The sequence below is a fragment of the Seriola dumerili genome, unplaced genomic scaffold, assembly GCF_002260705.1.
Source record: "Seriola dumerili isolate Sdu_G_001 unplaced genomic scaffold, Sdu_1.0 BDQW01000108.1, whole genome shotgun sequence".
Lineage (NCBI taxonomy): Eukaryota > Metazoa > Chordata > Actinopteri > Carangiformes > Carangidae > Seriola > Seriola dumerili.
This window is the reverse complement of record NW_019174363.1, coordinates 302939-315240: the sequence shown is the minus strand read 5'-3', so window position 1 is coordinate 315240 and position 12302 is coordinate 302939. Positions and strand designations below refer to the sequence as shown.

The 12302-nt window shown below is 39.3% G+C and overlaps 1 protein-coding gene across 1 annotated transcript in view; it reads right to left on the bottom strand.

The window, feature by feature from the left end:
• Positions 1-10537, bottom strand: part of LOC111222796 (neurexophilin-1) — a 58556-nt gene extending 48019 nt beyond the window's left edge. The window contains exon 1 of the mRNA XM_022746649.1: positions 10120-10537. Within this exon, the coding sequence (XP_022602370.1) occupies positions 10120-10173 (54 nt within the window). The 5' untranslated portion in view covers positions 10174-10537. The remainder of the gene's footprint in view (positions 1-10119) is intronic.
• Between the last annotated feature and the right edge of the window lie 1765 nt (positions 10538-12302).

Below are 12302 nucleotides of genomic sequence, written 5' to 3'. Positions count from 1 at the left end.
CTTTGAATATTCAATGTCAAGATTTTGCTGTGCTCTGATCTGAAGATTGCAGGAGAACAGATACAGCACATGGATGACCTCAGTATTTAACAAACAACCCATAACCATCTCCATCAGCTTGCAAATATTCTTCTTGCAGTTTTTATAACAGCACCCCAAAGTGACTGAATTTCCATTACCCACTCTGAATAACAGGGGTGTGACTTTTTATGTGATGTAGTGCAAGAAATTGTGATTAAGAAAAATATGTTTAAAAGTTTATATAGACAGGCATATTTAGTGTGAGAGATGTCTATGCAAGTAGTTATGACCCATAGTGACCTCTAGTGGCCATATTAATTATGAGGGGAGCAAGTGAGAAAGTCAGGTGACAAAGTCCACATTAGGAGGATATATGGCTGGATAAACAAAACACAGGCCTTTATCCATACCTGTTTCACAACCTCAACCACATATTTATCATTATGACCATGATGACAAAAGTCCTCAAAGTTACAGGAAGTGCTTATTTTTACCGAAACCATGATCTTTTCCTGAACCTAACCAAACCATGACCTACATCCCCGACAGCCTATTTATTATTGGTACCATGATGGCACAGACAATGTAAGCTATGGCACTATGGTACACTATGTGTCATATCCAAGGGTAGGGACAAGTTTCCAAAATGATCATTTAGGTTGGAGAACCTCTTGGGTGACCAGAGGCCTGATTTCCCCTTAAGTCCATCTGTCAGGCACTTTCCCTGAGGTTGTCCGCACTCCCCACAAGCTCCACAAATCAAATCATTATGAGGTTTCATGTTAAATTAGGTTTAATGATGGGGAAAATAAATAATAAAAAAAAAAAAATTAATTTATTAAAAATAAATATAAATTAAAATAAATTGAAATAATAAACTAAATAAATGTATTTAATTTATTAAAAATAAATGTTGGATTAACTTGCTTGCAAGAAAAATGGTTTGCTGGATGTCTGGATGGCCGGATTCTTGCAGCCTCTCCTGAAATCCTGTGTCTGACCAACAGCATCGGAAAAATACTGACTTTTAATGTGAGATTGCTTTATTCACTGTTTTTACCTTTAATTACTAGTTTGTTTTGGAGAGAAGACCTCCTGAATGATGAATACTAAAGGAAGCCAACCAGAAAAGTGCATTTTACTTTACTTTGTAAATGGAATGCTGTTTGTTACCATTTTCCCCTTTTAAATAAAAAATAAAAAAAATGATACAGCCTCATACAGCCTGTGATGATGGACAACTTCAGCTGACGCAGCTCATACATGTAATTTGGAAAGCAAATAAGAACCATAGTAGTCTACTTTGGGGAACCAGAGGCCTGTACTATGAAGCAAGCTCAATATACCCAGGATAACTTTGGGTTAACTGAAGCTAACATTGACTGTCCTGATAACCTGTACCATGAAGCTGGTTATCAACTAGCTCAGTTAAGGGTTTACCTATCTGGTTACGAGCACATTCATATGAAACGCAGATTTGTTAATTATAAGCAACATCATCAGAACCCTGAATGAAGTACTTAATATGATATGATCACATCCAAAAGTGACATTCAACAAGGTGAAATGTAAATATATGAACATATGACTATAATAAAAAAATATATTATTTCTATGTCTAAATATAATTTCTATTAAAGTCTGACTAAGGATATATTGTAAATGAGAACATGAATTATTATTGAGTTTCTTGCTGAGTATTTTTGTTCTTTTGTCTGATGAACAAACTATTATGAACATGAGATGCAGTTAAAAAAAAGTTAAAGTTAGTGTCAGACTGTTTCTGCTGCAGAGAAGAGAGAAGTAGTTGATGTCTGTTGAGTCAGACTTACTGAAATTACTGAATTTATAATGATGGAAATATATATAAAAGTATAATATATAATAAAAGACACCAGCAGTTTAGTTTTTATTTCCTGTTATCATCACAGAATCCCCTCATGTTATTCTGAGCTGCAGTGATGAAGAAGAGATTGACACTGTCAGGAATCCTGTTGGAGTAAAGAATGTGTTCAGTTCAAATGCAGCTATGATAGTTATGATATATTTATTTATTTTGATAAACTCACATTTTTGAAAAGCTTTGTTTTAAAATAAGAGTGATGGAAAGGCTCAAACAGGAAAACTATTCCACTGATTTAAGTTTGATTTGATTTGATTTGATGTTGACCTAGAGGTTCTCTGTGAGTTAATGTGTCTGACTTCATTAAACTTAAAAGTGAATAGTGTGTGAATAGTAAATAGTGAATTAATAGACATCATTTTATGTGTTTTTAAAGGCTCATCACCATGTGTCATTAGGGTGCAGAGGGAAGTTTATTGTTTATTTATATAAAGATACTGGCTGGAAAAAACTTACTCAAAACAAATTCAGTATTTTTTTGCTAAAAATTTTATAAATAACTTTTCTCAGGGGTTTGATCAATTCTATGATGGAAAATCTACTGAAATAGCACTCAGAGCTTTTGAAAAAACTCTCCAGTGAGACTGAGAGAATTCTTTCAGAGCTCTTTAGACAGGGCAGGTTGGGTGCATTGCAGGTTTTACACTGTTGAGTGAAATCTTTCCACATTCATTGTAATGATTTCTCTGCTTCAAAAATAGTTCAATACTGTCAACCAATAGATGGATTTAAACCCTGGTTTCGAGAGCTCACAAGTATGCATCACTCATTGATTTTTTTTAAATCATCCATGCATGTCTCTGAAGCAGGGCAACAGCGCGTGCATGGCCAGTCACTGTAACATAACAGGATGGAAAGATCTAAAGGAGTAGATAACAGACATGTGTGGTACTTTCCGTCAGTGAGGGCTGTGACTGCTGGACTGTGCAGCAGACACGAGCTGCGATGGGAGATCCATCACTGCCGACAGAGCAGAGGGAAGCATCGCGGTGCTCACCCCTACCTCCTCTTCATCTCCATTTCCACTATTTTCACCTCCTCCTCCTCTTCCATGAGGAGTGCAGACTCTGAGCCTGCTCTGTTACACTAGTCAGTCAAGCCCATCATAGAAAGCAAGTCAATCCATCACTATACAACTCATACAACTCCAAATCCACTGCCTGCATCACCATTGTATCTAGTCAGAGTAGAGACAGTTAGCTGTACACCATGGTTAATAACTATATTCAGCCTGAACAACCGGAGCTGAAACACTTACTTATCTCCTCAGTCTGTGGATATTATTGGTCATGTACTGCAAAAAACTGTCATGAGCCATCTCAACCTTTTAGACATATTTTTCTTCAAATTGGAGAATTCCAGGAAAGGAGTTTGTCTCTGGGAATTTATCAAACCTTGAAATAAAAACAAATAACATAAATAAATGTCCAAGAAACAAAATATCAGGTTTATTTTGAGGCTTTTTTTTCCAATATGGTGAAAAAAAGCCAGTAAAACATATTTTGTACAAATCAATTTCATTTTTAATAAACAAATCAAACTAAAAGTTATATAACCATAAGAACTGTATTTTATAATGGCAATTTTCAATGTCTAGTGCCACACAATGACAATGTCTATGAGGAGTGATCACTGTTTCCAACTTGAAATTTGATAAAGGTTCCTAATTCAGTGAACATCACATATTATTTTAAAATGACTTCTGTACTTCACTATAATTTCAAATTCCGCTGAACATCTTTGTATCCAAATCATGGTTAATGATATCACTTAACTGGAGAAAATATTAGAACTCTGCCACACAGTATAGGTTTAAATAAACAGCTATAGAACAGTTATGTCCTGTGTGTGTGGGATCAGGGTATCATGTTTGTTGCCCTTTTTCCTTCCTTATCCAAATCAAAGCTCCACTGTTGTCATATGTTGGAGAGAAATGTTGCTGGAGGCATTTCATCCCTGTTTTTTTTTCAACATTATTTTTATTGAGTATTAATTAACAGATTTGTGACTGTCTGAAAAAATTAAAAATGATGCACTTTGTGGGTGGGTTTGTGACTGGGATTCCACTGAGGGATTACATCCTTTTCATAACACTACTGAAGCCAGACAGGGAGGCTGTAGTGAATGAGGTGCGGGAATAGCGTTAACCCATCCAGTGAACCTCTTCTTATAAAGGAAAAAAAAGGACTCGGACTTAGAACTTAAATTTTATCAGGTATATAAAAAAGTGTCTAGAGGCATTGTGGTGTTCTGTTTGAGACAATGATCATGTAACTGCACCACCCGTCATTTGCATCTGGCTGAGTAACATAGTAGCATACATGCTTGATTGCACTCTGATAAATCTAATAGAGGCAAAAATGCCTACAGAATTTAGGTCATGGTTAAACAAGACTGAAAACTGTAGAGAAGCTGCCAAAATGTCAGCGACAGAAAAGAGTGAGATGTGGAGAAGATTTTATGAAGCATCATTGCAGAGGAGTTAGTGAGGGAAAGCCAGATTCTGATCCAGCCAAATGTGTCCAATGGGCCCAGTCACCAGTGAGCCATTGCTATTACACACTCATTCACACATTAGTTAATAATGCTGTTCATTTGGACTGACCAGCTCACTGTTAACACAACAGTAAAAATCTGTATAAATCCTTTTAGCTCTATTTAGTCTTCACCAACTTAGCTTTCAAAAGCATTTGGTATGTTAACCAGCTTGTCACTAAAAGTCTGTTATTTGATTCTGGGCAGGTAATGGACAGTTTTGAACTGTTGTGGCTGCAAATGAGAAGAATGAGTGGGACTGAACTAAACAGTGGAGCTGCAGGTCGTAAAATCACACCAATGATCTGAATAATACTGACAAGTGACTGTGACAATGACAATGATGATGTAAAAACATTTTAAATGCTCAATGCTCAGTTTCAAAAATTTAAGAAAATATGGTGGACACAGGGGCCAGAAAATCGTGCCATCAAAAAGACTGTTGAATCATCTTGTGAATGCAGCTGTCAGGGTGAGTATTGGAGAGGTATTGCTCTATCACTTCAGCTGTGACGAGCCAAGCTAGCGACAGACTCTGGAGTCACAGAGGTACCTGGAGATGTAAAATAGGGTAGACTACGTTATCTAGTCACTTTCTGCCTTTAGAGACATTTCTCTCCCTGGGCTACTTCAAAGTGCCACATGTGTCACCATAAAAGTATGGCTCTATGAGGAGAGAGAATCGAGGGGTGTGAAACTTCCCTTACAATGAAACCTGGGTCTCAAGCGGGGCTTCAACACCCTTCAATGATCAGTTCCAGCTTTGACCTCTGAACTGTGAATGCCCCACACACACACACACATACACACACACACACACACACACACACACACACACACACACACACACACACACACACACACACACACACACACACACACACACACACACAGCTGTTGAGTGTTTATTCTGGGAATATTTAAGGGAGATTCCTTAAACATTTAACACCATCAAAGATCTAAATCCATGGGGAATTTCCCTCATTCACCACCCGCTGGACTCTAGACAGCACAGGTGCTATTACCATTGACTTTATGGCCAAACACCAAGGTCAAGTGTTGTTTTGGCTGTTTGTGGGAATATGCAGCTGCTTGAGGAGGCTGAGCTCAGATCAGACAGCCAAGGACTCACAGGCAGGCTCACAGAGGTAACAGTTCACACAGTGTAAAGCCCTACAACAAGAATAAGTCACCTTGACATGTCATTTCCAATGTCATGCACCTTAGTCTTACTGCCAAGATGCACAGTGGCACACTGATTAGAGGTGAAAGGTCAGCTTCACACCAGCAGCCTCAGTTTCAATTATAGATAGATTTCAGACTTTTCCATATTTTTTCTTCTCTTATTTTTTCTTCCCCAACAAAACATACATGCTTTGTGGCAATTATTAAGACTGGAGAAAAAACTGTGCAAGTTGATTACAAATTGATTAATCCTTTCAGTCATTTTTCATGCGAAAAAGTCCAAACATTCTGGTTCCAGCTTCTCAGGTGTGAGGATTTGCTGCTGTTTATTATGTTAAATCATTGTAAACTGAATTTCTTTTTGAATCCTTGGTCAGACAAAACTTCACTTTGGGCTCTGTGAAACTGTAATAAACATTTTTAACATTTCTTGACATTTTAGTAACTAAATATTTACCAGAATATACTTCCAAGCATAGTGGATGTTAAGGGTTGATACCAACATTTACATTTGAAAGTTAAAGATTAATAAATGAATTCATTAATAATAAAAAAAAACATATCACAATAATTCAGCCAATAGATTTTTTCTGAATACATGACATACACATGAACACTTTTTATATGAATTTTTATATAAATTCCCTCAATTTGTTTATTAAAGATTTAAAAAATAATGCAAAACAACCCAAGGACTTGTGGAATACTCCCAAGACCTCTTAAACCCCTCCAGGATCCCTAGAATTTGAACAACTCATAGAACCACCTGAATCAACCCTAAAACACTCCTAACATTGCATGAAACCTGCTAAAGGTCTCTGGAACCTCCTTAAAAACACCTGAAACCTCCTTAAGAACAAGACAAACCCCTTCGAGCACCATCCTGACGGATGACTAAAAACCCACTGGGGCCCCCTGGAGGCCCTCAAGCCTGCCTGAATTTGGGCTTGTCACTACCGTGAGAGGCAGTTTCACTGAGCGAACACTGGTAAATGTAACAGAGCTGGGTAACTAGGCTGAGCAGAGGCCACTGAGATGGCGGTGGGGGAATTGCAGTGTTGTTCTCCAAGACTGAACTCTCAGCCCTTTTGTACTCGCTCTCTCCAGCAGCCGGGCTTGAATAGCTCTAAAGTGACACCTCCATGCTGCTTTAAAAGCTAAGTAGCACAAAGGTTGAACAAGGAACTGAGAGACATGTTCACTTAGTCGACATCTGGGCTGAAAAAAACATAACACTCCACACTCTCCATGGCTCCCACTTGATGGCCACACAATGTACTTGTCCTTGTGTGTGTGAGTGTATGTGTGTGTGTGTTCAGTCGCGCAGCATGTGGGCATTTGCACAAATGCATTTGCTATATAATTGATTAATACTGGCCCGCGCTTGATTTCGGCTTCAAAATGCTCATTGAAAACATATTGCTTTTTATTCTTATGAGCTAATTTAGAGGTCTGTGGACTGAAGAGGGGGTGTGGTGAGATGGGGGTCAGAGAGTGGGGGGTTCACACTGTGTGAACTGTGCTGTAGTGATCTCAGTGGGACTTTCTTTCCTCCCCACCGTGCAGACTGCTTGACACTGCAGGCCCCATTTGTGCTGTTTGATAATAACACTTTAATGTGGCTGCTATGACCATTGCCAGTGCAACCATTGCATCTGTTTCTCCCAGGGGAGACAGGAGGGAGAAGAGTTGGGGGGTGGTAGTGGTGGCGGGAGCCAGCAACCAGCAGAGAGCTCACTGCCTTATTTCACATAATGCTGCACCCAGGCCCAAGCGACTGATTTTATATCTATGACAACATGAAATCTAATGAATCCTCTAAAGAGAAAGTGTCATTACAGCAGCAACTGATAATACAACAATTTTTAGAAAAATAATGTTAGAGCTGTGTTAAATTTGTATAGGATAAACAATGTTAAAATAAATATAGAACATCAATAAAAACAAAAATAACATTTTAAACAGCACCACTGTTTATGCTAATAAATTAGACACATTTTCAGTAAAAGCTCAAACAGCTGTTTTTTAATTTCAGCACTGAAATATGGTTCTTCTGTCACAATATTATCGAAAACCAGGACTTCATATCTAACTTGTTCATTAATTAGGGGAATAGGGGAAACAGCAATATGGCATGATACATACAAAATTACATGAAAACGCTTAAATACAGTTTGATCACAGATCACAGTATTATAAAGATGTGTAGAGAAAAGTATTTAACAATGAGGCGAAATTAACGCAACAACTTTTAACATTTAATCCATATGAACTGCTCTGGATTAAATGTATAGAAATTCCATTAAAATAATGTATGAATACAAATCATGATAATCCCACGTAGACTTCTTTTGTCCAGGAACAATAAGCTAATTGAAGTTGATTAAATAGTGGACCCGTAGGTAATGGTCCCGCTCAGCCTCATGTACTGTAGCAGTCTACCTGAGCTGTACGGTTATCGGGGTCAAGGCGCGGCTCTCAGACAAGAGGCTTAAGTAGAGACAGGAGCCTTTAACACGAAATAAAACCATCAAAGTTCAGCTCTAATCCCCGCTGCTGTGGACTGATTATTAACGGGCTGCACAATAAACTCGGTTTACGCTGGGCGGGATGGCACCGAGCGTTCAACTCAACAACACGGCGAACAGGATTTACTTGGAGAGCCGACTGGATTTTTTTATCCCCAGTGCGCTGTATCCATTTCAAAAACACACATTTCTCTCGAGAGCGGGAATTTTACAATAAATTCCCGCTTGTATTTAACGTCTATAAATGACATACATTTAAAAGACAGCACAGGGAAATCAGGGGAAATATTTCAGGGAGAAGAAGAGAGGCCAGAAAAATTTGGACTCCACAGGCACAAAATGTGACAAGAAGAGAATCGTGTCAAAAAGAAGTCAGACAATACAACTTCGGCTTTAGTTTTCAATTTCAAAAGTCCTATTTAAAATGTACTCTTCCATTTTAAATATATTATCAGCTTCTTATTAGTCCCGTCATGGCTCATAAAGCAAATTGGTTCTTTGGATATTTAAAAGGAAAAGAGTGTTTAAATACTTTCAGCACCTTGGAGAGTTCCACATCCACCACCTGTGTGTGTTAGCTTTCAGATAAAGGAAGAAGCCACTCACATTTACACACTAAACCCAGTGCGGATAGAAAAGGTTTACACATATTTATAGTATGGGGAAAATACATTGAGGTTATTGAATTGGATAGCCTATTGTAATGCGCGTGTAATATATTTTTCATCAAAGCTTAGGCTATATTTATTTTCATATGTAACACACTTCAAATTTTAAAGTGATAACACCTGTTGACAGATAGCTGCAGTCCATTAGCTGAGATTCCTAACAAATAGAAATAGATTATTAGAATATCTAACCTGTGTATATGAAGAATTAAATAAAATAAAGCAATGCAGTAATGGATCTGCCAGGTGGATGTTTAATTACAGAAAATGGAGGATTTAGACGTTCTCTGTTTCAGGCCTCTTATTTCATCTCATCTGTCGATTTAAAAAAGTGGAATGAAAATTTAAAAAGCTGACAAGAATCATTGTCCGTCTTTTTTTTCTTTTTTTCTATTGGTTTATGTCGGAAACTGAGAGCGTAAAGTAAAACTGCTTTTTCGTTGTGTCAAAATAAGGCGCAGTGAACCATCACCCGCCTGTTTCAGTTTAAAAACTATATTTTTAAACTACTTAAACTGAAGTGTGTATGAATCAACATCTGCTCGGCTACATGCATGAAATAAAGTTCATTATGGTTAATTTACTCGCGGATCGTAACTGTTATTTTCCTGGCTGATTCATGTTAAACAACCTGAACTACACTGAAAACAGCACATTTACCAGGACTTATATTTCTTTGACATGACGTACCTGGATCCCTGCCTAACCTGCTGTAGAGCGTGTGCTCTGACAGTGCAGGCAGCTTGGCTGTCGACGTGGAGTTTTGGTTTGTTAGGGCGCCCCCGTGAGACCATTTCACTGCACGTGCCGCTTAAATATCGCCGTTTTAGGCACTTGATTTCTTTAGTATTCAGACAACAACCCCTAAATATTGTAAAAGATTTTATCTTTATGACAGGAGGCATTCTGGCCCTTCCCTCGTGCGTGACAGCATGATTTCTTCAGTAATGGTAAGTAACTGTATTTTACGCACAGTGGTGTTGCGCATAGGAGAAAGCTCACCTGCTGCAGGTTTCACGGTCGAACAATTACGAAAAACGTGTAGATAAAGTTTGAATTCTTCCTTTACACACTTGACCGTTCAGCCACTGTGCCACCACCCAGTGAAATAGCCACACAGCCATGGTGTAAATGGGTCTGGAATACTGGTCAAACGAGTAAAGTACTCTCACTGTGAGTAAATAATAACGTTTACGGCTTTCAGGATTTCTATCCGAACAGTATGAAGTGGAGAAAAGTTCAACTAGAAAAAAAGACTGAGCGGGAGAATCAAACTCACCAGGCAAAGCACAGGCGTCAGGAGGAACACGGCGCACCAACACGTCACCTGCATCCTCCCGGAACTCAAACTTCCACTAATTTCCCTCGGCTGGTAGTTGCAGCTTTGCGGACCATAAATCCACCTGGTATCTACCTCACAGCACGGCCGAGCCCGTCAGCAGCCCAGGCAAAAAGAACACGATGCACCCCATGACCGCAGAACAAAGCTGATAGTTGGAGACAGGGGAACAGGACGGAGGCTGCTGCTGCTGCTCCGGGTGGGGGTGGTGTTAGGGGGTGTGGGGGCAACAAAGCGGTTACTTGAGAGTTAATCCAGGTAGAGAGAACTGCAGGGTCATAGCTGTGGGTAGGTTCAAGTCCCGATTGTCTGATAGCTGGCGCACGCAGCGGTCGTAGCGCTCCGATCTGAAGGGAACGGCGGGGCTTTCCGCTTTATAACGAGCGCCTACAACTCAACCAGGGAGACTCTCGCTCTAGGGGGGGAGGGACGAGAAGTGTGTGTGTGTGTGTGTGTGTGTGTGTGTGTGTGTGTGTGTGTGTGTGTGCGCGCGCGCGTGCGTGCGTGCGTGCGTGCGTGTGTGTGAAAAAAGGCAGGAAAAGGCGAATAAAACGGGTGGAGATTGTTAGAGGATGCAAAAAAAAAATTTCTCTCTTTCTCCCCTTTTTTCTTAAACAGACCCACTTGGAGAAACGGCGTTTCACCTTGGCTGCTGCTTGCTTCTCGTGCGGTTTATGAAGATGAATGAGCTTACATTCAAACCCCCAAGTACCAACCTCCTCCATCCAGCCCCAAATCAGAAACAAATTCTGAGCAGATACAGCACATGAGGTCATTCCAATATATTCATCATCACTGTCAGCAATCAACTGTGTTGCTGTCTACATGGGAAATGCTGTATGGATAATTGCTAATAGCCAATAACAATGATAATCCCTAACCTTTAGTGAACATCCATTAATGTGCCATGTCATTTTCATGCAAACATGCCAACACCTGGAGAGACACTTCTGTTCCACTTAAACTGCCATCAACTATAATACAGTTGATGGCATTTACTCTACATTCATTCAGTTACCATCTTTAGTTCTGCATTTGCACAAGGTATTCACAGGATTCAACACATGTACATACTGGACAAAACTGGAAAGACAAGACCTGGAGAATGTGTAGCTACTTGCATATAATTTGTGCACAAGAGCAAAGGTAATGTCATGTAAATAAGTCATTCAGAAGAGCGGAACAGCTCCAGCATTTTGAAACGGAAACCTACAGTATATATGATGTTTCTAGTGTTAGTATAGCAACAGCATATAAAAAGACTTCGAATTAATGTAAAGAGATATAAAAGCTGCTAATTTTCTTCTGTTTTTCTTCTGAGTAGCCTTGAGCATGTTTCCTCTTCCCAACAACTGAAAAACATATAATGTCAAACAGAACTCTGGATCCTGGTCTGGTTTTATACAGAGAAAGTTTACAGTGACTCGAGCCCCTATGTTTTATTTACTTACACCAAAATCACCATCTTCCCGAGTGCTTTTGTTGCCTAAACCTAGGACAGGACTGTGGATTTCAGACAGGGTCAGCTAACCCAGTGCAAACCAACACTGGATTACTGCCTTTGATTTTGCTGCATATTAACCAATTTGTGATTTTTTAATTGAATATCTGTTTCTTTAAGGATATGTACCATGTAAACTACACATTAGAGGTAATAAAGCTAGATTTTGACACAAGGTCCCTCCATAAAACAGCCTCATGATAGGTTCTGAGTTATGGATTAGCCCACCTTATCATTTCAGTTTTTTATTTTGTTTTACCAGACAAAAGTGTAGTAAATCAAATCACCACATAGTAATTGCCACAAAGGCGTGTGGAGAGTTCGGGGCCCCTGGACAGTCGCCTGCTTTATTGATCCATGCTTAGAGGGGATTTTTTTAGAGAGGACATGACAGCGGAGTCATGTAACATCATCATCATATTTATTAGTTGTAATGTAATGGCACCTGAGTGTGTGTGTGTGTGTGTGTGTGTGTGTGTGTGTGTGTGTGTTTGTGTGTGTGTGTGTGTGTGTGTGTGTGTGTGTGTGTGTGCCTCAGCAGAGGCAAGACAAGAAGACTGAAGTCTGCTCAGATGCTGAGTGTGTGTTTCTGGGTTGGAGATAGATAGGATTCTTTTTGTCA